Source organism: Lutra lutra, chromosome 14 (genome assembly GCF_902655055.1).
Source record: "Lutra lutra chromosome 14, mLutLut1.2, whole genome shotgun sequence".
NCBI lineage: Eukaryota > Metazoa > Chordata > Mammalia > Carnivora > Mustelidae > Lutra > Lutra lutra.
Window position 1 is genome coordinate 81,496,378 of NC_062291.1, and position 27,942 is coordinate 81,524,319.

The following is a 27,942-nucleotide window of genomic DNA, read 5'->3' on the forward strand; positions in this document are numbered from 1 at the left end:
CCATGCATAATAAGGATACTTCAATAAAAATGGTAAATACCAGTAATACCAGTATAAGCACAGGAAAAAAGCAATTATTGTCAAAGGGGAGAAGGGAGTATAAGAGACTTTCTTTTTATAATTTCTATTTTTCTAAATATCATCAAAGACACTGAAAGGCTCTTAGAAAAACACACACAATAAAGAACATTCTCAAAGAGCTTAAATATGTTAGGTATTCAGTGACACTGCCATAACAGACACTTTAAATAGAGGCTTTACTTTAAATTTAAAGAAAAATGAAAAATAAACTCTTCTTACAAATTATATCACTTAAAACATAATTTGAGAATGTTAAACACTAATTTCTAATTAAAAATGACATTCATGGGCTACACTCTGGTGTTGGCCAGTATGAAGTTTCCTTAAATCCTAGTGTTTTATGTAAACTTAACCATTAATCCTTCCTAAAATTCAATGATTATAATTTAACTTTACAAGGTTAAGCAAGTCTTCCACGTACGACCCCCTATCACTTTTTCAAATACGAAACATCTACATCAGTGTGGTAATTATAAAAACATATAAGTTATACTGAAGGGCTTGATTAAAAGGCTCTCTATATACAGTAGGTACATTTCACTTCCAGAAAGAACACACGCACACAGAAACTTCATCAGAGAGGCCATTCCATTCTCTTACAGTCATGTTACACAGCAAACTGTGTGTTTATAAATGCCATTCTATTATGCATGAACTGAAAAAAAAGACATATTTTAAAAAGTCCTCGAAGACGCTGGGGCGTGGCGCATGCCCATGTGAGGCACGGGGACCGCCGTCTCCAGCTGCACGGGCACCACTGAGAACAGTCGCTCCCCTCAGAAGGACAAGATGGTCTTGTTAATGATTTCCACCGACTCCTGAATCTCATCCTCCTTGATCACAAGTGGAGGGGCAAACCGGATGATGTCGCCATGGGTCGGCTTGGCCAGAAGTCCATTATCGCGAAGCCGCAGACACACCTTCCAAGCATCATAATCTAAAGAAAAATGGCCAAACACGTGCGCTGATCAAAGACAGGGGTTTGGGGCAGCCCTCGTGGTCCAGACGGGCAAGAGCCACCCGGCGGAGGAAAACTGCCAGGGCCTACTAAAGACAGACGCCTGGAGCTGCACGCTCGCTCTGTCCTTATTCTTAAAAATGAGGTCATTTTTTGGCAAGTGCATAACTAGGTTTGATGGTACGATCAGACACACAGATCTGTTCCTTCCAAAAATGAGAAAGACCAGGCTGTCATATTAACTATGAGGAACCAGCACAGAAAGACGTTGGGCAGGACACAGAGAAGTTAGCTGGCAGGGAATGAGCACTACTCAAACCCCGCAAACAGTACACACTCCTCAAACGGATTTGCTTCCTGAGCTTGTGGACTCTGCTCACTTCAGAGGAGGATTCCCAACCCTGGCTGTGTGCCCGAGTCACCGAAAGGGTACGGCCGATGCCTGCGCCGCCCCCTGACCCATTAAATCAGACTCTCTGGGGGGGGCTAGGTTTGGATGAAGTTTTTAAAAGTTCCTCAGGGGGGGAAATAAAAAAATTTAAAAATAAACAAAAAATAAAAGTTCCTCAGGGGGCACCGGGGTGGCTCAATGTGTTAAGTTTTTGGCTCAGGTCATGGTGTCAGGGTCGTGGGTTGAGCCCTGTACAGTCTGCTTGAGAGCCTCTCCCTCCCTCACCCCCTCCACTTGCTGCACGTGCTCTCTCTAAAATAAATCTATTTTTTTTTTTAAGATTTTATTTATTATTTAACAGACAGAGATCACAAGTAGGCAGAGAGGCAGGCAGAGATAAGTGCGGGAAAGCAGGCTCCCCGCTGAGCAGAAAGCCGGATGCGGGGCTTGATCCCAGGACCCGGGGATCATGACCTGAGCTGAAGGCAGAGGCTTTAACTCACTGAGCCACGCAGGCGCCCTCTAAAATAAATCTTTGATAAAATAAAATAAAAATGAAAATTCCTCAGGTGATTCTAAAGTGTTGCCAAAGTCAGAATCGCTGCTTTAAAAGAAAGGGTTACCACAGGAAAATCTGGCAGGGAGCCCCTGAGGGCTAGTCCCGATGAAGCACTGAGACAGCCCACACTCCAGAAGCGCGGTGGGGGGGGGGGGGGTCTCTGATCACCACCATCACCCGCACTTGTCACTGTGACTGCTGCTCCTGCCACCTTTACCGACGTGCAAAGTCCAGGAGGGAGACGGGGAAGACAGCGAAGAGGAAGCTTCCCAAGAAACTGCCATGTGTGGGCTGTACCAGCAGGTAACGGGCCACCTCCGAGGGCTGTGTCACTAACTCAAGGCAGAGTAACAAGTGACGTCACGGAGTACGTACATCCTGCCTGGAGGAAAGGGCTCCATTTCCAAAGACCATTAACAGAAGTCAGACAAGACTCTGGCCAACAGACCTGGTCAACAATTTCAGAAAGGGGAACCCAATAACCAGATAAAACATAAAAATAACATCTGGAGTAAAATGTTTGTGTCCGTACCTTTGGTTTCTCGAATAACGATAGCATTTAGTAATCCTTTCCCCCTGACGGCAGTGACAATGTCAGACGGCAGCTTCATGAGCTCATTCCTCAGGATATTACCCATTTTTTCTGCATTTTCGGCAAGGTTTTCTTCTTCTAAAACCTGTGTTGAAAGAAAAATTACACAAATGCTAAGACTGTCCTGTTTCAGGTTATACTTTGGAAGGGAATGTGGACGATAAGCAAAAGAACAACACAACCAGATAAAGACCAGAGTCACTGACCTTTTTTTTTTTTTTAAGATTTTATTCACTTATTTGACAGAGAGAGAAAGAGCACGTGAGAGAGAAAGAGGCAGAGTGGGAGAGGGAGAGGCAGGGTTCCCACAGAGCAGAAGAGCCCAATGTGGGTCTCGATCCCAGGACCCAGGGATCATGACCAGAGCCAAAGGCAGATGCTTAATGACTGAGCCACCCACGTGCCCCTAAACTTTTATTCCTGCTTTCCAAAGCCTGTATACCAGTTTCATTTTTCTTGTTTTAAGTACGCTCCGCACCCGGTGTGGAGCCCAGCATGGGGCTTGAACTCACAACCTGGAGATCAAGACCTGAGCTGAGACCAAGAATCAGATGCTTAACTGAGCCACCCAGGTGGCCCAACCAGTTTAGTTTCTAATTAAACATACATAGCTCAAACAGAGCCTTGCTTTAGTCACAAATCCATCATCAACCTGATTTCACAGCAAAATAAGAGTTAAAATTTGTTTAATGCAAGTGATATCTTATTAGTTGAATAAAGTAATGGACTGAATATACTTTAATTTTTTTTTTAAGATTTTATTTATTTATTTGACAGACAGAGATCACAGTAGGCAGAGAGGCAGGCAGAGAGAGAGGAAGGGAAGCAGGCTCCCCGCCGAGCAGAGAGCCCAATGCAGGGCTCGATCCCAGGACGCCGGGATCATGACCTGAACCGAAGGCAGAGGCTTTAACCCACTGAGCCACCCAGGCGCCCCTGAATATACTTTAATTTCTAAACTACAATAGTTTCCTTTACTTTTCTCCCTCTAAAAAGCCCTTCCTTGGACATCACATAATTTTGTGCCTTATGGTAGGTTCCTAAGAAATAAATGTAAAAGTGTTCAAATCTACACTTTAAAAAAAAAGAGGGGGGCGCCTGGGTGACTCAGTCAGTTAAGCGGCTGCCTTCAGCTCAGGTCATGATCCCAGGGCCCTGGGATGCAGCCCCGTGTTGGCCTCCCTGCTGAGCAGGAGTCTCCTTCTCTCGCTGCCTCTGTGCGTTCTCTCTCGCTTTCTCTCAAAATAAAATTTAAAAATCTTTAAAAAAAAAAAAAATCAGCCCCATGGGCCAGGTCTGGTCACAGAATGAAAGCTCCGAGAGCCACCCAAGGCCTCCAGGACGAAAGCCCCAAGTGACTGCAACTCGGAAGACCCCCGAGATTCCCATCCGCTAGACCAAGGTTGAATCACTTTTTGAGAATGCCACGGCCCTGAAGTCCCTCCTCTGGACTGGTGTTCTGTGACTCCTGGCAATCTTGTTACATTTCTCATTACGTCCACGGGCTCAAACTTAAAAGTCACGTCGACACTACCCAGACAAACGGACACCAGACAAAAGGTCTGAAGCAGCCGTTACCTCCAGGGCTGCAATGGCCACTCGGCAGCCCAGCGGGTTTCCTCCATACGTGGAGCCGTGCTCCCCCGGCTTAATGGTGAGCATCACTTCGTCGTCGCACAACACTGCCGACACCTGCAAGACAGAAAATTCAGGACCGACCGAGTCACTTCCCAGACTAACCGTTCCCACTCAGCAAGCCGGGAACACAAGTACTTATGAAGGTGGTATTAAATGTGCCATGAAGGGTGCCTGGGTGACTCAGTCATTAAGCATCTACCTTCGGCTCGGGTCATGATCCCAGAACCCTGGGATCGAGCCCCACATCGGGCTCCCCACTCGGCAGGAAGCCGGCTTCCCCCTCTCCCATTCGCCCTGTTTGTGTTCCCTCTCCTGCTGTGTCCCTCTGTCAAATAAATGAATAAAATCCTTAAAAAAAAAATGTGACATGAAGCTTCCACAAACAAGGGCTACACATCTTTCACTGAAGTTAACCAGGGACCCGGGCCCGGTGTGAGCTCATCAGGCACACTTCGATGGCTCCAAACGAGAACATTTCAGAACCAAGAGGAAAGCACTTTCTGCAGTGACAGAATTTAGAATTCCTTTCACTTGCAAACTGAAACGCCTGGTTGAATTGCCTAGAAAACCATGTCGCGTGCTACACTCAGAGCCTTTATAGGCCATCCAGTACCAGCGACTGGTCTGAAGAGTAAACCCAAGGAAGAAGCTACAACACTACTTTTTCCCAACCTCTGCATGAATCAGTCATGGCTGAAGACAACAGGTCATGCTAGGTCTCCGAACAATGGGAAAAAGCACAGTTTCCATCCAAAACAGACCCCACAGCAAATTCCAAGGTACACCCAGTTCTCCCGTTCAAGTTAACTAAGCGTATCGACCCCCTGGAACCCTAAAATGTTTCTATTACACATTCCAGGTGTCTTGCAGTGCACTTTTTTCCAGGGCCCTGTGAAGGACAGACTTCACAGGAGCAGTGACTAGAGAGAGGCTGAACCTTCAACTCACAGGGTACAGGCCACCAGAAAGGGCCTTTCCCAGAAGAACCACATCAGGTCTGACACCTTCATAATCCACAGCCAGCCACCTGCCAGTTCTGGCCAATCCCGTCTGTATCTCATCGGCAATAAACAGAACCTGTTGGGAAACAACAGAATACATTCAGTACTGATTCTGTTTCCACAGGGCAAACAGTGAACTCTTCCCCACACAAATCTGTCATTCTGACATTCCCTCAGATTTGTGAGAATCTTTTAATTACCAACATAATTTCAGCAGCATCCTATGAAAATCTGCAGACCCACAATTACCTCCTGTATCAGTCCACTCCCTCCCCGAGGCCCATTCTGCCCTATTCGGCAAGGTTTGGATAGAACTACTCTTCTGGGGGGCGCCTGGGTGGCTCAGTGGGTTAAGCCTCTGCCTTCGGCTCAGGTCATGATCCCAGAGTTCTGGGATCGAGCCCCGCATTGGGCTCTCTGCTTGGCGGGGAGCCTGCTTCCCCCTCTCTCTCTCTGCCTACTTGTGATCTCTGTCTGCCAAATAAATAAATAAATAAAATCTTAAAAAAAAAAACTACTCTCTGGGAAGACATTAACAGACATTAACTCACTTGCTTATTCCAGACATTTATTAAACAGTTACTTCTTCTTAAGTATGTACTAGCTTGGTGGGAAGAGGAAGGGAGCAAAAGGATACAACCAGGGGCCTGAGGAAGCTCCCACCACAGGATGCTGGAGAGGGGAGGAAGGAACAACCTTTGGGCCCGGGAAGTCTGCAGCTCTGCCTGGGCCCGGGCTTGGCCACTTTCCAGAGCTAGCAAAAAGAGCACTTCTGTGCAGGCCACTGATAGACTGTACTAGAAAGTTCTGAAGCTCTCAGAATGAAGTCTCCCCTAGTGGAAAGGTGATGTCATCGCTGCTTCCACCTTAGCAGCCCAGCCCTAAGCAAGGTAGGCAGGTGGAAGGTGGGTGACCTGGTGCTGGGTGCAGAGCTCTCGCACGCCCATCAGGTAGCCGGAATCCGGAACGACAACGCCCGCCTCACCCTGAATTGGTTCTACCATGAACGCCGCAACGTTTGGATCCTGAAGAGCACGCTACAAAAAAATACAAATACGTTTTAGTAACTTTCGTTTAAACCTATTTGGTTAAATAGGCTAAAAATGGGTTAAATCTGAAATCACACACTGCATATATTTTTACGTTAAGTATGCAAATTAAGTTTCCGTACTAACTTATATCTGATGTCAAAGTATAACATATCTGGGTGGCACGGGCGGTTGGGCATCCGACTCTTAATTTTGGCTTAGGTCATAGCTGGGGTCTTGGGACTGAGACCACAATCAGGCTCTGCACTCCAGGCAGAGTCTGCTTGGGACTCTCTTTCCCTCTCCCCCTTCCCTACCAACATGCATGCTCCCTCTTCTCTCTCTCTTAGAATAGATGAATAAATCTTAAACACACACACACACACACACACAATATAACATTTCTTACGCTCAGTTACCAAAAGCTCCAAATACTTGAGCTTTAATCTCCTCTATCCTATATTTTCTTTTTCTTTTTTTTTTTTTTTAAGATTTTATTTATTTATTTGAGAGAGACATAGAGAGAGAGCACAAGTAGGCAGAGAGGCAGGCAGAGGGAGAAGGAGAAGCAGTCTCTCCATCAAGCAGGGAGCCCGATGCGGGGTTTGATCTCAGGACCCTGGGATCATGACCTGAACTGAAGGCAGCCGCTTAACCAACTGAGCCACCCAGGCGCCTCTTTCTTTTTCTTTTTTTAAGATTTTATTTATTTGACAGAGAGAGAGAGAGAGAGCGTGCGCTCACAAGTAGGCAGAGCGGCAGGCAGAGGGAGAGGGAGAAGCAGGCTCCCCACTGAGCAGAGAGCAGGATGTTCTATCCCAGGACCCCAGGATCATGACCTGAGCGGAAGGCAGATGCCTAACCAACTGAGCCATCCAAGCACCCCAAAAACATAGTTTTTTAAAGACATTTTCAGTGACTCTTTTTATTTTAGAAGTCCTCCACTCATAATTTTAAAAGGTTAGCTGAAAACTGAGTAATTTTATCTAATAAAGTAATTAAACATACACTATCCAAATCACTCATGCAGGACATGGAGGGAAAGTAGCTTGTTCTCAGGATTAGACCATAGTACCTGACCTCCCCGTGCTGGAAACTAACTGGCCATTCCAGAGACCAGTCTGAAATCTTGGCCCAACTTACATTAGGCAGACATTCATTACAGTCCCACATCTATTTTCAATCCATACATTCAATAAATTTCATTTACATTTACTCTGAGCTAAAGCACTGTGACGCTAAGTGTGATACCTCAAGAGCAGGCAGATCATTGTATGGAATGATTTCAAAACCTGGCATAAATGGCCCAAAACCATCATAACTGCTTGGGTCTGTGGAACTGGAGATAGCAGACAAAGTTCTCCCCCAGAAGTTTCCAGCTGAAAAGGAAAAATAAACAAAGATTATTTCAAACAAACCCAGATTTAATAAGCACTGTCCCCAAAAACTACCTTAATAAGTTTGATTTTTTTAAAAATTCGAGTTTGCGGGGCACCTGGGTGGCTCAGTGGGTTAAGCCTCTGCCTTCAGCTCAGGTCATGATCTCAGGGTCCTGGGATCGAGCCTCACATCAGGCTCTCTGCTCAGCGGTGAGCCTGCTTCCCCCTCTGCCTACTTGTGATCTCTCCCTGTCAAATATAGGAGTAAAATCTTTTTAAAAAATAAAAAATAGGGGCGCCTGGGTGGCTCAGTGGGTTACAGCCTCTGCCTTCAGCTCAGGTCATGATCTCAGGATCCTGGGATCAAGCCCCGAGTTGGGCTCTCTGCTCAGCGGGGAGCCTGCTTCCCTTCCTCTCTCTCTGCCTGCTTCTCTGCCTGCTGGTGATCTCTGTCTGTCAAATAAATAAATAAAATCTTTAAAAAAAATAATAATAATAATAATAATAATAAAATAAAAAAATAAAAAATAAAATAAAAATGCGGGTCTGCCTTATAGAGCTTCCAGTGAGCTTTCACTTGTTAAAATAAAACCAGATATTAGGGAAAGAAGAAAAGAGGAAAAAAACCCTGATATTAAACATCATGGCTCACACAACCACCAAGGCCTGGCCTTGCCATTGCTACTTTAGGCACTCCTCTACTGAACCTCCGACTGTAATACACAGCCCCAGAGGATAAACAGTTGTCTTTTTTTTTTTTTTTTTTTAAGATTTCATTTATTTATTTGACAGAGAGAGATAGCAGAGAGGGAACACAAGCAGGGGGAGTGGGAGAGGGAGAAGCAGGCTTCCCAACGAGCAGGGAGCCCGATGCAAGGCTCGATCCTAGGAGGCTGGGATCATGACCTGAGCCGAAGGCGAATGCCTAACGACTGAGCTACTCAGGCGCCCCAACACTTGTCTTTTCTTTCAGTAATCTCAAACCCTAACAACTGAGGCATTCAGCACATGTGTTTCTAGACACAGTGCATTTATAATAGTAATAGGAGAAAAAGAATATCCTTTGTGGAGAATCAGTATTTTCCTTTCAAACACCCAATACTAAAGAATGAACTTAAAATTCATCTTCTGAAACACCCTCAGGCAATCTAAACACTCAATTTTGCCTTCCTTGGTATGATAATGCGCTAAATGACTGATCTTGGGGCGCCTGGGTGGCTCAGTCGTTAGGCATTCGCCTAAGCTGCTGCCTTCGGCTCAGGTCATGATCTCAGGGTCCTGGGATCGAGTCCCGCATCGGGCTCTCTGCTCAGCAGGGTGCCTGCTTCCCTCTCTCTCTCTCTGCCTGCCTCTCTGTCTACTTGTGATCTCTCTCTGTCAAATAAATAAAATCTTTAAAAAAAAAAATAAAAATAAAAATAAATGACTGATCTTGTTCTTTGTTCAGGAACATCTTTTTACCCATTAATTTATTTCATTAATAAGTTTAAGGCCCTACTACGTAGGTCAGGCATTGTTCTCGGTGTTGGGGATAAGAGGGGTCATCATGGAGCTTGCTTAAATGCCAGAGAGAAGAAACACCATAACCTGAATCAGAGTAAAGCAAATGCATAAGGTAATTTCAAATGGGTTACATTCAAGCAAGGGAAGAAACAATGTAGAATAACAACAAAGAGGTTTGGGGGCTCCCCCACTTTTTTTTCTTAATAGCTTTCTGCCACCTCTACCAGCACCAACTCCGTTAACCCAGTACTGAATTACTGTATTTTGGCATAAAGCATCCCTAAACATCACTCTTGCAAAGGATCTCTCTCGTATGACTGATCCCCACTCTCCTCGTCCACCAGTCACAGCACACTGATATGACCAGGCTTGTTCGAGAGAAAAGGCACCAGGGGCGCCTGGGTGGCTCAGTTAAGTGATTTTGTGATTTGGGCTCAGGTTATGATCTTGGGGCTATAGGAATGAGCCCCACGATGGGCTCTTAATTGGGCATGAAGCCTGCTTAAGATTTTCTCTCTCCCTCTGCCCTTCCCACTGCCTCTCGAGTACACTCCCTCCAAAGAAAGAAAGAGAAGAGAAGAGAAGAGAAGAGAAGAGAAGAGAAGAGAAGAAAAAGAGAAAAAAGAAAAGCAAATGCACCAATCAGACCAGGTGCTCTCCTCCACGCAGCCCCACCAGTCTCCTCTGTGGTTTACTCTGCAGGTGTAAGGGAATTTCAGTTGGGAACAGCCTTACGGTCTCTACCCCACTGACTCACCAACTGCTTCAGTACTCAGGAGAAAACACCTTTGTACCTTTTGCTAATATTTAAGAGACTAATACAGTCTGTAAGAATGACAATCACCAGAAATGCCACTGTTGTTTGCAAGAAACAGTTATGCTGGGGCGCCTGGGTGGCTCAGTCCTTAAGCGTCTGCCTTCAGCTCAGGTCATGATCTCGGGGTCCTGGAATCAAGCCCTGCATCAGGCTCTCTGCTCAGGGAGCCTGCATCCCCCTCTCTCTCTCTGCCTCCTCTCTGCCTACTTGTGATCTCTGTCTGTCAAATAAATTTTAAAAATAAGCAAATAAAACAATAAAAATAAAAGTTTTATTTATTTGAGAGGGAGAGTGTGTATGAGAAGGGGGAGGGGCAGAGGCAGAGGGAGAAGCAGACTCCTCGCTGAGGGCTTCGATCCCAGGACCCTGGGACCATGACCCAAGCCGAAGGCAGAGGCTTAACCAACTGAGCTAGCCAGGTGCCCCCCGCACTTTTTTTTTTTAAACGAAAATCAGAACTTTACAAAAAAGTCAGAACCTTTCAATTGAACACCATTATAAAGATTCCAAGAGTCAGATTATATCACACAGAGAAGAGACCGGTGGTTACCAGAGAGGACGTGGGGTGAAATCGAGGGCATCAAGGGCACACTTAGCACGAGGTGCACTGAGGAACGCACAGAACTGCTCCATCACTACATTGTACACCCGCAACTAACAGGACACTGTATGGTGATTATACTTTAATTAAAAAAATGAGTAAAAAGTACTAGTTGTAACAAGTAAGAGGGCAAAAGGAAACTTCTGGAGGTGGTGTAAAGGGTAGCGGCATAGACTGGGACAGTGGTTTCGTGGGTGAACACCTATCTCTGAGCTCAGCAAGTTGTCCACATTAATTACACACACATTTTGGTACATCAAAAACTAAAAGTAAAATTTAAATAAATAAAATGCCAATAAGGGGTAGGGTGGGAAAGAGGAAGAGGAAATACTAGCAAGGCAGGGGGAAGGGCAAAAGGAGAGAAAATCTTAAGCAAATGATTCCATCATCTGAAGTAACTCTTCGTCTCCTGAATCAGTATCCACGTCCTTCCTCTCAACCATTCCCAGCCATCTATCCAGGGCAACTGCAGCCCTCCTCTTCCAACAGCTTTTGAGGACATGATACATCAAATACTAAGATTCAAATTCCATACCACACCTAGGACATGGCCCTACTCTAACACAACATAAAATCAACAACCTATCAAAAATGCTCTACCATCTAATTAATTACCATCTAATTAATGAGAAACCTGCTATGAAAAAATTCTGATAAACAGATGATAAATAAATCATATAGTCACTCACTTTAGGGAGTGAGGAATAGGGGGTCACTTAACAGGGAAAAATCCCATTTATGTAGAAATCTGCAGAAAGAGCCCCAGAAAATCTCTCAATTTTTATATAACATTTAGCAAATAATGTATCACAGATGAAGCAAACACTGGAAATACTCCAGTGATAATGAAACAGTAATGACATCATATGCTGACATCACAAAGGTTAATGCTGAATTTCACATACCTGCAAAAATAATCTTTGCTTTGTACTTTGGAATACCCTTAATAGTATATCCCCACCTACGAGCAAGTTTGCAAGCCGTCTCTCCAGCCTCCACCCCTATCAAGAAAGAAAATTTTTCGGTTTAAAAAAAATGTATTTTAAATTATCAAAAAGTAATACAATTGTTTTCTTGGCTGTTTAATGTAAAAAAGAAATATTTTACCTGTATTCATAGGAAGAACTTTGTGGTAGTTGAAAAGTTTAGTAATATACTCTTCGTATTCACCAAGCACGTTATTATAGAAAGCCCTGGATGTTAAGGTCAGTTTGTCTGCTTGACTTTTCAAAGCATTCACAATCTTTGGATGGCAATGCCCTTGGTTGACAGCACTGTAAGCACTCAGGAAGTCAAAGTATTTTCTGCCTTCTACATCCCATACGTAAATACCTAAATATATAAAGAGTGTCATTTTAGAAAATCACTGAGTTATGTAAAGTTCAAAGATTAAGACCGTTGGCAAGCCTTCTGAATACCCACACATGAACCTTTACTTTATAATACAGAATTGTGGCTAATCATGTTTTAGCTCAAGCATAGTCAGGCTGGTTAAAAATAATCTGATTTATAAGGAATTATATTTTATCTGCCCAGCTTGAAATTACATATTTAACAAGAACACCATAACATGAAAAGTTTTATAAACTCTGGAGTGACACCCTCACTCCTAGAAAATTGGGGTTTGGAATTTAAAACCAGAAGTTATACATAACAGAAAAATCGTGATTAGTTGACTGTAACTATCAACAGAGGAGAAAGAGAAAATGTACTTCCAAATCACACACCCATCTGCTAAGGGTCTAGTATCCAGAACACTTACAACTCAACAACTAACAACCCAGTTCATGGGTTCAGTTAAGTGGCTGCCTTCGGCTCAGGTCATGATCCTGGAGTCGCAGGATCGAGCCTAGCATGGGGCTCCCTGCTCAGTGGGGAGTCTGCTTCTCCCTCTCGTTCTGGCCCCCCTTGCTCCCCCATTCCTGTCCCCCCTCTCTCTCTTGCTCTAACAAATAAAATCCTAAAAAAAAAACCAAAAAACCACACAATTCAAAAATGGGCGAAGAACATGATTGGACATTTCTCCAAAGATATACAAATGGCCCAAAAGCACATGAAAAGATGCTTCAGTATCTCGATCACTACAGAAATGCACATCCAAACCTCAGGGATAGCTTCCACATTCATAAGGATGGTTGAAAGAAAGAAAGAAAGAGAACAAGTGCCAGCAGGACAAGGAGAAACCGCAACTCATGCATACTGGAAAAGGCACAGCAGCTGTCGCAAGCGGCCCACACCTCCTCAGCAAGTCACAGCGAAAGTTACCGTCCATAGCCAGGTACATACCCCAAGAGTGGAGGACAGGTGTTCACACAAAACTCCGTACACAAACGCTCAGAGCAGCACTACTCACAACAGTCAGGAGTTGGGAACAACCCAAATGTCCATCAACTGACGAATGGATCAACGACACGCGGTCTATCCGCGCGAGGAAGGATTATTCAACCATAAGCAGCAACGGACTACGACCACACGCCCCAACACAGCCGGCCTTGAAAACGTTACACTAAGTCAGAGAAGCCAGACACAAAAGCCCACATGCTGCAGCCATTCCACCATCCAGGACAGGCAAATCCACAAAGACAGAATGCAGGTCAGCAGCCGCCAGGTTCTAGGGAGACGGGAGACTGCAGAGTGACTGCTTAATGGGTGTAAGGGGTCCTTTGCGGGTAATAAAGTCCCAGGACTAGCTAGAGGGGATAGCTCTACGGTACTGTATATATACTTAATGGTGCTGAATTGAATGATTAAAATGGTAAATTTTAAGTTATGTATGCTTTAAAAAAATTTTTTAAGTTGACTATAGATATTAAAATATATTGGGCAGCTTACCAGCTAACTTTTACCATGTATTTAACATAATGTCTTAGGTGCTACTGAGCCTTATCTCATCAAAGAAAACCTATTGAAAAAAAAAAAAAAAAAAACCTAAAAAACTGTGACCATCCTACAGTACAGATATGGAAAGAGGTGCTTGGATTTAGAATCAGCCCAAGCTGGCACATACAGAACCAGGACTTGACCCCAGCCACTCTGCTAGTACAATTAATATTTTTTTTAATATTTTATTTATTTGACACAGAGAGATCGAGAGTAGGCAGAGAGGCAGGCAGAGAGAGAGGGGGAAGCAGGCTCCCTGCTGAGCAGAAAGCCTGATGCGGGGCTCCATCCCAGGGCCCTAGGATCGTGACCTGAGCCGAAGGCAGAGGCTTAACCCACTGAGCCACTCAGGTGTCCCGGTACAATATTTTTACAAACAGCTCCCAAATTTGTATTATAGAAGTCTAGATTTTCAGTTGTTCAAAATCTAGATCACAGTGCTAGTCCTAAATAAATACGGCAAATGATAAAGATGTTTAATACTCGCATACATCATCTTCTGGCCCAAAGCTAAGTAATAAACTTTAGTTTTATTAGGTTAAGGCTGTTATTTCAAAACGTGCATTAAATCACCACTTGGCAAATATCAGTAATCATTTTCAGGCAGAGAATAATTAATGGATTCTAAAAGTGTGAGTAAAGTTTGCAGAATCTCAAATCATGTCCCCACAAGATATTCGAAAGGGCAAAACAGTATCTTTGCAGTGAAGAAGGCTGGCAGTCACTACCTCACCAGCCAACTTTCCTTAAGGATCTTACATTCCCTCCTGGCAGTGTCCATCATGACAAAGACTGAATGAGTTCACCTTTGTATTCCCCACAAGTACCTAGGACAGCAAGCACTAGACACTCATTAAATGTTGAATTAACCATATGTGCCACGTAGAAATGCATCTGGCAAATGTACACTGAAAAAATTTAAAAGCAATTTTTATAAAAGGTTTCAAGCAAAAGGGAGAAGGGGCATTGGATTAATTCAAAATGTACCTTTTCCTCTCTCCAGGGCTACAGGTAAAGGGTGGTAGTTGTGTGCCCCATACTTAGACTCTCGCTCAAAGATGTAATCAGAAGATGGAGGACCTTGGATTGTCTTTTTAGTCGCAACAGATGTAGCAGAAGCCACTGAGGAATGAACTCCACGACGAAGCACAGCGATGGTCTGCAGATGAGCTAGTCTGGAAAACATCGTGCCCTTCAAGTAGGAAAAGCACCCACCTGTTCAAAAAGGAGAGAAGGCAGTAAAAGTAAGAGTCTTCCCAGAGTCAGTGTATGTCAGCCCATCACGTATTGAGCATTTAACGAAGTCCGCCAAAGAATCAAGAAAATGAGGGAGAACAAAGACCCAGTCCTTGTGATGGGAAGCTTAAGGGAAATAAGCGTGGACGTGTTTAGACTCAAACCTGACAAGGACTACAGCAGGATGTGCACAAAGTACTAGAAGTAAGGAGGCCAGGATAATAGGTAAGAAAACCGAGAAAAACTATGGATGGGAGGTCAGAGGCTTTGACTGTCACATTCTTCTGCACCACTCGAGAGGTTTTTTTTCTTTTTTGTGACAGAGATCACAAGCAGGCAGAGAGGAGGAAGCAAGCTGCCTGCTGAGCAGACAGCCCGATGTGGGGCTCGATCCCAGGACCCTGAGATCATGACCTGGGCCAGAGGCAGAGGCTTTAACCCACTGAGCCACCCAGGCGCCCCTTGAGAGTTCTTTATTAAGCACACATAATTTTTTTTTAAGTCATCGGTGCTGAGAGTACATCAAGGGCAAGGAACTCTCTCTGGGGACTCAGGCAAGGTTGCACAGCAGAGGAGCTAGAGAGGTGGTACCTGATCCTGTGGACTGAGCAGCTGTTATAAAGGGACTACTATGGGGCAGGATCCGTTCAGATGGGCAGAACCCCCAGCATGCAGATCAAATCAGGGAAGGAGGTTGAATCAGCCCCACACTGGGCTCCCTGCACAGTGGGGAGCCTGCTTCTCCTCCTCCCTCTGATCCCCCTCCCCGCTGCTAGTGCACTCTTTCTCTCTCTCCGCCTAATAAAAAAATAAAATCTTTTTTTTTTTTTTTTAAGATTTTTATTTATTCATTTGACAGAGAACACAAGTAGGCAGAGAGGCAGGCAGAGAGAGAGGAGGGAGCAGGCTCCCCGCTGAGCAGAGAGCCCGACGTGGGACCCGATCCCAGGACCCTGGGATCATGACCTGAGCCGAAGGCAGAGGCTTTAATCCCCTGAGCCACCCAGGCGCCCCTAAAAAAATAAAATCTTAAAAGTTGCCAGGGGCCCCTGGGTGGCTCAGTTGGTTAAGCTTTGGACTCTTGGTTTCCAAACAGGTCATGATCTTAGGGGCGGGGCTCCTCGCTCAGCACAAGTAGGCTTGTTCCTCTCCCTCCCCCTCTGCTCCTACCCCCTCACTCAAAGGGAGGTAGGGACACACATGCACGCGCGCTCTCTCTCTCTCTCTCTCTCTCTCTCAAATTAATAAATAATTTTTTTAAAGTTGCCACACACTAAGCACACTTAACTATGTCTATATTTTTTCTTATTTTTTGTCTATACCTATTTTTTAAAAAGACTACTTAAGTCATGTTTAGACAGAGTTCTATGAATGACAAGCCAAATCACACAACCTCCTAGCACTCAATGTGAGCTGCTGAATGAGCAAAAACTTAATACTTGGAGCTTGGCTTGCTTCCCTTTCAGCTTGGCACGATGTGGTAAATCCAGTATGTTCAGGAATTCACAGTTACTAAACAGAATCCAGCACTCCGTTTGCCCAGACTCACCGACTATCCCTTCTTCCCACGGTTCAGATGAGAACACAGATTTTTAATCTGAGTTCCAGGAATGGTGTTCAGAGGGTCCAATAACTCCTGAAATAAAATGCAGAATCGTTCGCATAAGTTTTTTCTCCTAAGGAGAAAGTCCCTAGCTCTCACCAGGTTTTATCTGGGAGAGGAACCTTATATAGGAACTAGCAGACACGGGGCAGTGGCTAGTAAAATGCAAGGTCTAGCTATACAAAATGATACAGAATTTCCCTAAAATACTACTGTGAAGTCTAAAACATGGATTTTAACTTTATTTCTTGGCCTTTTATGCTCTGAACACAGTAAGAATTAATGTTCTATTTGACCAACTAAAAAATTAACACAATTTCTGCCTTGATCAAATTAGCAATAAAACATAGCATTCTATCGTGGTACTCTGAACTAAAACCCCTTTTGAAAAGAACTATAGGGGTGCCTGGGTGGCTCAGTCAGTTAAGTGTCTGCCTTCAGCTCAGGTCACGATCCGAGGGTCCTGAGATGGAGTCCCACACTGAGTCCCTGCCTCTGCCGTGCCCCCTGCTTGTGCTCTCTCTCTCTCTCTCAAATAAATAAAAATATTTAAAAAAAGAAAATAACTATAGCCATTATCACAGCCTCTGAAGGGTTTGTACTCTTAGACCAGTAACCTCACTCCTAAAATCCTATCATAAATACTCAGGAATGCAGAGAAACATTCATGCGTAAAAGATGTTCATCAACTGTTCATCAACGGGAGAATGGATCAACAAAATCGCACACATAATAGCGTGTTGTCATTTAAAATCATAGTAGTACAACAACACGGAGAGGTGTTTTAGGATGTGGTTAAGTGAAAAAAAACATATACGATATGTTCAAGATTATAAATAAAGAAGTCACATAATGAAAAAACTACCTGAAAAGGCACAAAAATGCTCACTGTTATTATCTTTCTACTATTCTGTGCTTCCCACATTTATAATCAGAAAAAGTCGTTACAAGTGAAGCTGAATGTCTGCTAGGTTGTCACACTCGATAGAGAAAAAGCTTAGGCAACATACAAAACAAAACTAAGGGGAAAAGAAGTGTTTGAGAAGCTCTGAGAAAACAGTCTGTGGTTAAAAGAAAGGCAGAGGTCATTTCCCCTAGGAAGTGCAACCTGGATTACAGCAAGTAGGTCTAGAAGTTTATTTGTATGAGACAGGGTCCAATTCTAAAATAAAAACTACTCTCCGTAATGACTTTGCTATTAAGGTCTGCAGCTCTGTGACTAGAAGCATGCAGAGACGCACTATAAAATGAACTGACGTATTAAAAAAAAAAAAAACAACTAAATACCCTCTTATTTAGCATTTTTTTAAGCTCAACTCCAAATGTGGGGCTTAAACTCAAACCCCAAAATCAAGCATCACATGCTCTACCAACTGAGCCAGCCAGGTACCCCCTAACTAGCATGGTTTGTTTTTTTTGTTTTTTGTTTAAGATCTTATGTATTTATTTGACAGAGAGAGAAATCACAAGTAGGCAGGGGGGAAGCAGGCTCCCTGCTGAGCAGAGAGCCCGATGTGGGGCTCCATCCCAGGACCCTGAGATCATGACATGAGCCGAAGACAGAGACCAACCCACTGAGCCACCCAGGCGCCCCTAACTAGCATGTTTTAAGTTGATTAACAGGTCGATACAGTATTGCAAGTGAAAGGAATTTTTGAAATTATCTAACTTCGCCAGTCTTCATCTTCTTTTTTTTAAGATTTTATTTATTTGACAGAGATCATAAGTAGGCAGAGAGGCAGGCAGAGAGAGGAGGAAGCAGGCTACCCGCTGAGCAGAGAGCCCGATGCGGGGCTCAATCCCAGGACACTGGGATCATGACCTGAGCCGAAATCAGAGCCACCCAGGCGCCCCAATAGTTTTCATCTTATACAAGAAGTTATTTGCTCAGCTAATTTGCAATAGAAATGAGATAAAATATCCATTTATCTGTGAAGTTCAGTCTTATTGAAAAAATAACTTACTGATAAAACAATAACATTCAAACATTACCAATACTCATTCTTAAGGCTTTTATTTTTTTTTAAAGATTTTATTTATTTATTTGACAGAGAGAGATCACAAGTAGGCAGAGAAGCAGGCAGAGAGAGAGGGAAGCAGGCTCCCTGCTGTGCAGAGAGCCCGATGCAGGGCTCGATCCCAGGACCCTGGGATCATGACCTGAGCCCAAGGCAGAGGCTTTAACCCACTGAGCCACCCAAGTGCCCCATTCTTAGGGCTTTTAAAGATGAACTCTGGATATTCAACTGGGAAAAGTCCCGCAGTAGGTATGTGATGATGTAACCAGAATCTGTACAAATATTTCTATTAAAGAACCTTCTGGGGCACCTGGGTAGTTCAGTTGGTTGGGCATCTGGCTCTGGCTCAGGTCATGATCTCAGGGTCCTGGGATCAAGTCCCACTTTGGGCTCCCTGCTCAGCAGGGAGCCTGCTTCCCTCTCCCTCTTCCTACTTCTCTGCCTCCTTGTGATCTCTCTCTCTCTCTCTGTCAAATAAATAAAATCTTTTTTTTTTTTTTAAGATTCTTTTTGAGAGAGAGAGAGAGCATGAAAGGGGCGAGGGGCAGAGGGAGAAGCCGGCTCCCCGATGAGCAGAGGGCCTGATGTGGGACTTGATCCTGGGACTCCGGGATCATGACCTGAGCCGAAGGCAGTTGCTTAACCAACTGAGCCACCCAGGCGCCCTTTTAAAAAAAGTTTTTTAAAAGCCACTTAAAATATTCCACTTGTAATTTGGCTTTCCTATATTGGTCAAATATTTACTTTTCTTGAGGTAACCATTCACAAATACAGTTGTTGTTTTTTTAAGTTCTGCCAAGAAAAAATTTGTTGGTTTGGGGTTTTTTTGTACTTAATCTGGCTAAAATTCAACTCAAGTGCGTCATTGGCACAAACATCTTAACCATTACCATTGAAAAAGGACTGGCTCTGCCAGAAAACACCCTCCACACACCTCCAAAATTTGGTCCATTCCTATTTTACTTTTTGGTTTTTTTTGAAGTGGGCTCCACGCCCAGCGCAGAGCTCAACGGGGGCTTGAACTCAACCACCTACAGGTCAAGACCTGCCTAACTGACCGAACCATGCAGATACCCCAATTTCTCTATTTTAAAATATATGAGATTCAGGGGTACCTGGTGGCCCAGTTGGTTAAGTAGCTGCCTTCAGTGGGGTCATGATCTCAGGGTCCTAGGATAGAACCTCACCTCATCCCACCTTGGGCTCCCTGCTCCGCAGAGTCTCACCTCCCCTCCCCCTCCCCCTCCCCCCACCCCACCCCAGTGCTCATGCACATGTTCCCTCTCTCTCCCTCTGTCATAAATAAAATCTTTTTTTTTTTTTTAAGTACATTTATCGGGCATTTGGTAGGCTCACTCGTTTGGCCATCTGCCTTCAGCTCAGGTCATGATCCCAAGGTCCCTGGATGGAGCCCAGCATCAGGCTCTCTGCTCAGCAGGGAGTCTGCTTCTCACTCTGACCCTCTCCCCCCACAACTTCCTCAAATAAATAAAATCTTCTTTTAAAAAAAAAGATTTTTCTCTTGAGTGCTAATATATGCAACTGTTGAATCACCACATTGTACACCTGGAATTAATATAACACTATTTTAATTACTGGAATTTACATTTTTAAAGTGCTTCATTTAAAAAAAACAAAAACAAAAACAAGGGGCACCTGGGTGGCTCAGTCGTTAAGGATCTGCATTGGGCTCAGGCCCATGATCCCAGGAGGCCTGGCCCCTGACTCCTTGCTCAGCAGGGAGCCTGCTTCTCCCTTCCACCACCACAACCACCCCCCCACCCCGGCCCCTGGTAGTCTCTCACTATCTCTCCTCTCTCTCCCTCTCAAATAAATAAAATCTTTAAAAAAGAGGAACTCTACTTTCATACTTGCATCTTTTTCATAATCCGGAACTAGATTCTCTGAAGATGAAACCAAGATATTCTAATGAAAGTCTATTGTTTATTTCAAATAGGTAAGATAAAGAAATTGGTTTACATAAATAACACTTCCAGGTTCCAACTGAGAGAACCAGTTTACCTACAGAAACTTACAAACCCAAAGAAGAGATTTAGAATTGCGAAAATTACAGATTAGTAATTTATTAAACCCAATTCATTTCAAACTCACGCCTGCTTTCCTCCCTGAATTTATCATCTCCCTTTATTTACCTAAGAGGTAAAACAGAAACCAAGAAGTAAGAGTTACAAAAGGTGGAGACCACAGGTTCCTGAGAACGAGTGCCCCACTGATTTCAACCAGAACTTACTGATGCTCGCAAAGGCCCCTAAGGATGAAGTCTCCACGCTGAAAACCCTGTTGGCCCCAATCCCTTGACACCATCCAATTAGTCTGCACGTTACTATAGATAAGGCTCTACTTCTGTAATTTTTTATTTGGACAGACTGGAGGGAAAGATGTTGGGGGCGTGGGAGAGATGAGCAGGTTGGGAGCAGGGCCCAGACGCTACCCGGAAGGATCCGAACCCTTTTCAAGGGCCTCTCTCCACCGCGGCCCTCCGCCCCATTACGAAAGCCACCCGTTAACTGAGCAGTTCCCCCACACCCAGAATGCAGCCGGCGGAGCCTCCTCCCCACGCGCCGGCGCCCAACACCTTCTCCCAAACCCGAAGGCGCGCAGCCAAGGCGCTGGGGGGCTGCGGGCCGGGAGGGCCGAGGGCCGAGGGCCAGCCCGGCTCCGCCTGCCCTGGCAGGCGGAGGTGCCACATCCTCAGCGTCTCTCAGCCTCCTGCCTCCTTCGCCCGCCCGCCACTCCCGGCCGGGATGCGCCGCGTCCCCGCCCGCCGAGGCTGCGCGCCCGCCCGCTGCCCCTGGCCCCGCGGTGCCCGCCGCCCGCCACGTAAAACGGCCGCAGAGGCGGAGCCTGCCCCCCGGTCGAGGCCCAGCGCGCACCCTCAGCCCGTTCCCCCACCCCCGGACCCCCGACCCGGGACTGCAGCCGCCCGCGTCGGCCGCCCCGCCGGCCCCCGGCCAGGACACCCCGGTCCCGGCTCCAGCCGCGGCCCCTCCGCTAGCGCGGATACCTGACTGGGCCTCCGACACCCGCCCGGGACACGCGTCGTGCACAGCACAGCAGCGCGACGGCGGCGCGTCACAGAGCCTAAGACTCGGCTTCCGCCCCGCCCCCGGGGCGCCCTCGCCATCCATTGGCTGGCGGCGGAGGCCTGGACACCAATCGCCGTGGGCCCGCCCTCCGCCCCGCCCGCCCCGCTGCCGCTCGGCGCGGACCTAACCTTCCACCGCCGCTTCCAGCCTCTCTCGCATCTCCTGGGCGGGGCTGCTGTGGGCCGCCGCCGGGTCCCTGCGCTCCAGCGCTGGCCTCGTCGGTGCCTTTCGGCCGGCCGCTCGCTGGGGGGCAAGAGGAGGCCCGAAGGGATGGAATGTCTGTTGGGCCTCGGGCTCGTGATGTTTCCAGGGTCCCAGCCGCGAGGGTCTGGATGACCCGCTCGACCTCCAGCCCTGCGCTCCCGGCGGTTCTCCCAGTCCCTTGCCACGCAGGGCCTTCTGTGGGACGCCCACCCAGATACATCCCAAACACAGCTGCGGGACCCCTCGAACTCTGCTACCCTTCTGTACCCACCCCTAGAAGTCATCACGGCAGCTGGAAAGCGCTGCCGACCTCCTCGTGGTTGCGGGTAGACCCTTAAATGACCGCGACACACCCCGTGTAATCTGTCTGTGGCGCCCGCCACAAGCCATAATTAAAACGCGGAACTCAAAATGGACAGTCCAGGACAATCTCGTATGAGAATAGGAAGGGACCTGGACGTCATTTTGCCTCCACCGTTTTTGTTACATAATGGAAACCAGACAGAGAGGGAAGGCCACTTGCCCAGGGTTACCCCACTGGTGAGAGGCAGCCCACCCCCGTGTGCCACTTCCCTTCTCAGTGCACAGTCCAAGACAGATGCTGGGAAAAAGGACTGCACCACGTTTCCTTAGACCATCGTGGTCAGGGACGCCTGGGTGGTGCAGTCGGGTAAGGCACCGACTCTTGATTTCGGCTGAGGTCATGATCTCTAGGTGGTGAGATAGAGCCTGGGCGCTCAGCAGGGAGTCCGCTTGAAATAGTCTCCCTCTGCCCCTCCTCCCCCCTCCCGGAGCGCTCTCTCCCTCTAAAATAAATAAATGGGGTGCCTGGGTGGCTCAGTGGGTTAAGCCGCTGCCTTCGGCTCAGGTCATGATCTCAGGGTCCTGGGATCAAGGCCCGCATCGGGCTCTCTGCTTGTCAGGGAGCCTGCTTACCCCCTCTCTCTCTGCCTGCCTCTGTCTATTTGTACTCTGTCTGTCATATAAATAAATAAAATCTTAAAAATAAATAAATAAATAAATAAATAAATAAATAAATAAAATGAATCTAAGAGAGAAAGAGAGGAAAAGAAAGCATTGTGACCAGTCAAGATCCCAGGGGGAAACAAATGGCACGCTCCAAATTGAAAATCTAAGGTACATTTATTAAAGGAATTATTTAAACATTGACTGGTGAACCACAAGGATGGAGAAGTAACCTGGAGTCAGTGCACCACTGTCAACCCTAGACTGGTTCCCAAAACCCAAAGAGAGGAAGAAAGGAGAGGCTACCTTCCTGAGCTGTGGTCATCAGTGACCCCACTGGGCCGGTGCCGAGGTGATAAGCATCCCGACCTCCCACCTCCTACCAGAGTGGTCCATAGGCTGAACACATTAGGAAGACAGAGACCTAGGGAGTCCCTTTAAGGAAGTCTCTGCAGCTTACTCTCCAGGAACACAGACTCGGTGGGAAAGGCTGGAGAGTAGGTGGGATAGAGAGACAAATGCAAGACATTCAACACACATAAGCAAATAAGATTAGTCTTAGCTGAGTAGACAGTAAAGTCAAAGCTGCAAGGTCAAGGGTCGAAAACTGAGTGGGCCCCAGAGGCAGAGCTGTAAACAGCAGAGCCCATGACTGCAGATGTCCAGAGCAAGAAACCAAAAGGGATTCAGTCCTCCTTGGCTCCCCCACCCCAGAACAAGGCCACTTATTCCAGCTGTTACGGCCACACGCTCTCTGGAGCTCCCTGAGAGCAGGTGAGAGCAGGACTTTGCCTTTTACTTCTTTGATGTCTCTCCACAACCCTGAACACAGTGCGATTTCTTGGAAGTTAGGTCATTCTACCCAGCAGGTCAGAGAGGAATTGTTTCTCTAAGCTCCTGTTCTACAAACCTAGGCAGGTATACCATGCCAAACCCGCTTTTGGATCTCTTACAGAGCCCAGGAATCCTCTCCTAGGCCTTGGCAAGTAGGGGCAGGTGTTTCTGAGTTCAGGAAGGGGCACATGACACCCAAGATCTGAGCGTAACATCAAAGTATGTTGCATTGCCTTTGGTCTCACAGACAAGATGCTCCTTAACCAAAAAGTTTCCATATGTAAGAAACTCCTGAGAATGTCTGGGTTTTATCTCTTCTCTCTTATCAGAAAAATGCAATAGGTACAAAGAACATGATAATATTTTATGGTTTCTCTACTACCAGGTAATTTTGCAGCATAATGTGACCTTGGAGCCCTGGACCGGAAAGCGGCTTATTTTCAACCAAGAAAGAGCTGTTCTATTTGTAAGTTTTTTACTTGTACAATCTAGAAATGTTTAAATAGAACATACTTTCCAAAGATTTTTGAGCTTCTACAGCTATTCACAGATTCAAGTAATTAACTATTTAGGAGCCATAAATCTGGGAGATATAAAGACTGACCCAGTAGGGACACGTCAGTGACTCAGTAGTGTTAGGTGCATGCCTTTGGCTCATGCCATGATGCTGGGGTCCTGGGATCGAGCCCCATGTGGGTCTCCCTGTTCAGCTGAGAGCCTGCTTCTCCCTCTCCCTCTGCCTCTCTCCCCTACTCATGCTCTCTCTCTCTCTCTCTCTCTCTCAAATAAATAAATAAAATCTTTATTTTTAAAAAAAAGCCTGATCTTACAGCAGATACCCAACACCTAAATTAATTTCATTAGTTCACTCAACAAAGTCCTTTGTGTGCCTACATTTTTGGTTCTGCATTGAATTTCGAATCAGGCAAGAGCACATGGGTCACTTTAGTGAGAAAAGAGAAGTTCAGGAAGTGCTCTTTCAACAGGAGTGAACTGAAATTAATAACCTTGACCATCTAAAAAAGCTAAAATTATACAAAAAGAGGAAAACGTCTTTATTTTCTCTTATAGGCAACTCTCAATCATTCAGTGACCAGAAAAACAATTTATGGATTCTACAGGCCCCTGACTCTTCACTGTTCCCTTCATTGTCCAACTTGTTATGACTTGTTATTAGTACAGCTTACATATACTTGACCTTGACCTTGGGTTGATTAAAAAGGAAAAATCCAAGCTGACAGCCAAAGAGAAAGCCTCATGAAGAGACTCAGGAAATAAGTATTTGGTGATTTTTACCCAGCAGGAGAAATTTTCCTTCCCCCAGGTTCCATTCACCCTAAAAAGATATCTTCACGCAAAAAACCTCGACAACGTACATGACTTGTCTCTTCTGCTGCTACTGCCCTGAGCCAGGGCAGACCTTTGCATCTGGAGGAGAGTAAACTTCTTTAAGACCAGAAGGGATCTGGCAGGAGCGAGGTAAGCGAAGTAGTAAGGGGAACTGCAGAGGAACAGCAGGGAGAAGTCCTGAACTTAATTCTAAACTGGGGACAATAGGCAGAGATGCAGAAATTTTGCAGTTGAAGTACTGATTCTGATAGAATCTGATCAGTACACCTGCCAGAAGTATTTAGTTTCCCTCCCCAGCCACTGAACTCCACTTAAGAAACCTAGCTGCAGGGCGCCTGGGTGGCTCAGTTGATTATGTGACTGTCTTCAGCTCAGGTCATGCTCCCAGAGTCCCAGGATCGAGTCCCGCATCGGGCTTCCAGCTCCGTGGGGAGTCTGCTTCTCCCTCTGACCTTCTCCCCTCTCATGCTCTCTCTCACTCTCTCTCTCTCAAATAAATAAGATCTTTAAAAAAAAAAAAAAAAAGACATCTAGCTTCTTGGGGCACCAGGGTGGCCCAGCCAGTTGGGCATCTGACTCTTGGTTTCCACTCAGGTTATGACCTTGGGGTTGTGGGATCAAGACCTGCATATGGCTGCACACTCAGTGGGGAGTCTGCTTGAGATTCTCTCTCTCTCCCTCTGCCCCTGCCCCTGCTTGCATGCACACATTCGCTCTCTAAAATAAATAAATACGTACTAAGAAAAGAAAAGAATCCTAGCTGCAGCTCCTGTCCTTCACGTGACACATTCCCTGGTGACGAAGACCACAGGGCCACCCACCTGCTGTCCTTGTTTCACCACCATATACCTCTAGCTCTATATCTTATCGTCCCACCGAGACTCCAAAGTTCCTGAAGGTTGAGCCTGTTTTGCAGGATTTTTACAACTTCCCAGAATGCATCTTCGTGGTGCTTAGTAGGAATGATTGTTCTACACTGCATTCCTGGGGGCAGAGCCAGTGGCTGTTGTGGGAGTATAATCCTGGGATTCTAAAAGCCCAGGCTGCCCAAAGCCCTCCCCACTCTTTTTTTTTTTTTTAAAGATTTTATTTATTTGACAGGCAGAGATCACAAGCAGGTAGAGAGGCAGACAGAGAGAAAGAGGGGGGGAAGCAGGATCCCTGCTGAGCAGAGAACCTGATGCGGGGCTCGATCCCAGGACCCTGAGATCATGACCTGAGCCGAAGGCAGAGGCTTAATTAACCCACTGAGCCACCCAGGCGCCCCAGTCCTCCCCACTCTTAACGCTGGTAAGCTGTTACTAGAGTTAAGCCCTAGAAGCTGGGGTTGAAGAAAAGAGGTCACTTGGAACCATTATTGTCCATTAACACCTTGTCACTTATCTAAGTGCTGAAGGAATATCACTGGGTGTGGTAAGTTTGTAAACTTGAGGGCTGGAGAGAAAGAGGTGGACCAGTCCTTAGCATGGGTCATGAGATCTCCATATCTCATGGAGACACAACTGGGTCCAGAATGGGAGACTGAGAGGGCCTTGGGCGCTGGTCACAACAGTTGGAGGACACCTGTGTGCCTGGAAGGCTAAGTAGAGAGAGAATGGGAAATACCAGAAAGATGATGGAGGTCAACAAGGCCAGTTCAACTCATCCATCCAGAGGTGAAGCCTGTTTCCATCAGCTCGACAGCAAGTGTTTAAAGAGAGACTCAGCTCCTGAAGCTGAAAAGTCAGCTAATTCTCTATAAGGAAACTTAATAAATATGGTTATTTTGGACATGTACATTAGAGATGTAAGTACATGGTAGATTTTAGAGCTGAGGAGCTTTAGAAACCTAATCTAATACTTTTTAAAATTTTTTTATTTATTCATTTGACAGAGATCACAAGTAGGCAGAGAAGCAGGCAGAGAGAGGAGGAAACAGGCTCCCCGCTGAAAATCCCAGGACCCTGGGATCATGACCCGAGCCGAAGGCAGAGGCTTTAACCCACTGAGCCACCCAGGTGCCCTAATCTAATACTTTTAAAGAGAAATCCAAGACTCCAAGGTAAAGGGTGGTATTACCCAGTGTTATAAGAAATAAGTAATGGAAGAGCAAAGGAATCAGGTATTCTACCCAACAAATTCCTTGCTTGAGACCATCAGAAGAAGGAATTTCAGGGGCACCTGGGTAGCTTAGTTGATCAAGTGTCTGACACTTGATTTTGGTTCTGGTCATGATCTCAGGGTGGTAATTTCAGGGTCCTGAGATCCAACCCCCTGTCACACTCTCTGCTCAGCAGGGAGTCTGCTTGAGATCTCTCCCCCTCTCCCTCTGCCCCTCCCTGCTCTCTGAAATAAATAAATACATACATACATCTTAAAAAAAAAAAAAAAGGAATTTCAACTGAGCACAAAAAAGTTAAAGCAAAGATTTTTATAAACATTTTTCAAAAGATGTTATTTATCAAAAAAAAAAAAAAGATTTTATTTACCTAAGAGAAAGAGATAGCACCAGAAGGGGGAGGGTCAGCAGGAGAGGGAGAAGCAGACTTCCCCACCTGAGCAGGGAGCCCCATCCTGGAATTCTTTGATCATGACCTAAGCCGAAGGCAGATGCTTAATCGACTGAGCCACCCAGGCACCCCACAAAAATTTAAGTCGGGAGTTTGCAGCCATTTGCCTTGCTCATTAATTTAAAAAATAAGAGAAACCTCAAGTAATAGTTAAATATTTACATCCTTATCTATGAAGGCACTAAGAAACTCAGTGTATTTTGCAATGATTTTTTTTATTGATTCCATGAAGGCCAACTCTGAGTGCCAAAACTTGAATAACTTTTACTGGAAGCCGGACACTCCAGAAGTGCACCCTGACTCTGCTCCTTTGCTGGGGAGCCTGAGACCCCACAGCTCATTTACCCACCTCATAAAAGGGGTTGTCCTGAGGCTCACAGACAGATGGGACGCTCTAAAACACCCAGCTTCATCGAAGCCACCCAGCAGTTCAACCCGTGGCCGCTTTATTACTTTTATTTACAAACATTATTATTTTTATTTAGAGTAAAGGCTCTTTTGTAAGTCCTAGGGATCACCCTCTAGCCTTGACTCTCCCATCGGCTACTGGCTCCTGCTGAAACCTAAGTAACTCGTGTATTGTACTTTGAAAGCTAGAGAAGTTAAACAGGGAACAGCACAAGTGGGACCTGCTGGAGTAAATCTTT

The 27,942-nt window shown here is 45.7% G+C and overlaps 1 protein-coding gene and 2 long non-coding RNA genes across 4 annotated transcripts; 2 read left to right on the forward strand and 1 right to left on the reverse strand.

The window, feature by feature from the left end:
- OAT (ornithine aminotransferase) lies at positions 1 to 21,410 on the reverse strand. Of its 2 annotated transcripts, none has more exons than XM_047702897.1 (11): positions 21,311 to 21,410; positions 16,214 to 16,300; positions 14,416 to 14,643; positions 11,656 to 11,880; positions 11,454 to 11,549; positions 7,500 to 7,627; positions 6,135 to 6,257; positions 5,168 to 5,296; positions 4,160 to 4,273; positions 2,522 to 2,666; positions 1 to 1,018 (listed from the first exon to the last, which is right to left on the reverse strand). In XM_047702897.1, the coding sequence occupies exons 3-11, from the start codon at positions 14,612 to 14,614 to the stop codon at positions 858 to 860; spliced, it is 1,320 nt and encodes a 439-aa protein (XP_047558853.1). In that variant the 5' UTR covers positions 14,615 to 14,643; positions 16,214 to 16,300; positions 21,311 to 21,410; the 3' UTR covers positions 1 to 857. The 2 variants fall into 2 exon arrangements, with proteins under 2 accessions (XP_047558853.1, XP_047558854.1); XM_047702898.1 differs by having other exon boundaries at positions 16,214 to 16,303; positions 21,318 to 21,336.
- LOC125084921 (uncharacterized) lies at positions 4,841 to 27,899 on the forward strand. Its single transcript, XR_007122738.1, has 3 exons — positions 4,841 to 4,961; positions 16,861 to 16,865; positions 27,889 to 27,899. It is a non-coding gene; the product is annotated as an uncharacterized LOC125084921 (long non-coding RNA).
- Positions 21,428 to 24,750, forward strand: LOC125084919 (uncharacterized). Its single transcript, XR_007122737.1, has 3 exons — positions 21,428 to 22,136; positions 23,782 to 23,862; positions 24,721 to 24,750. It is a non-coding gene; the product is annotated as an uncharacterized LOC125084919 (long non-coding RNA).
- Positions 27,900 to 27,942: the final 43 nt, after the last annotated feature.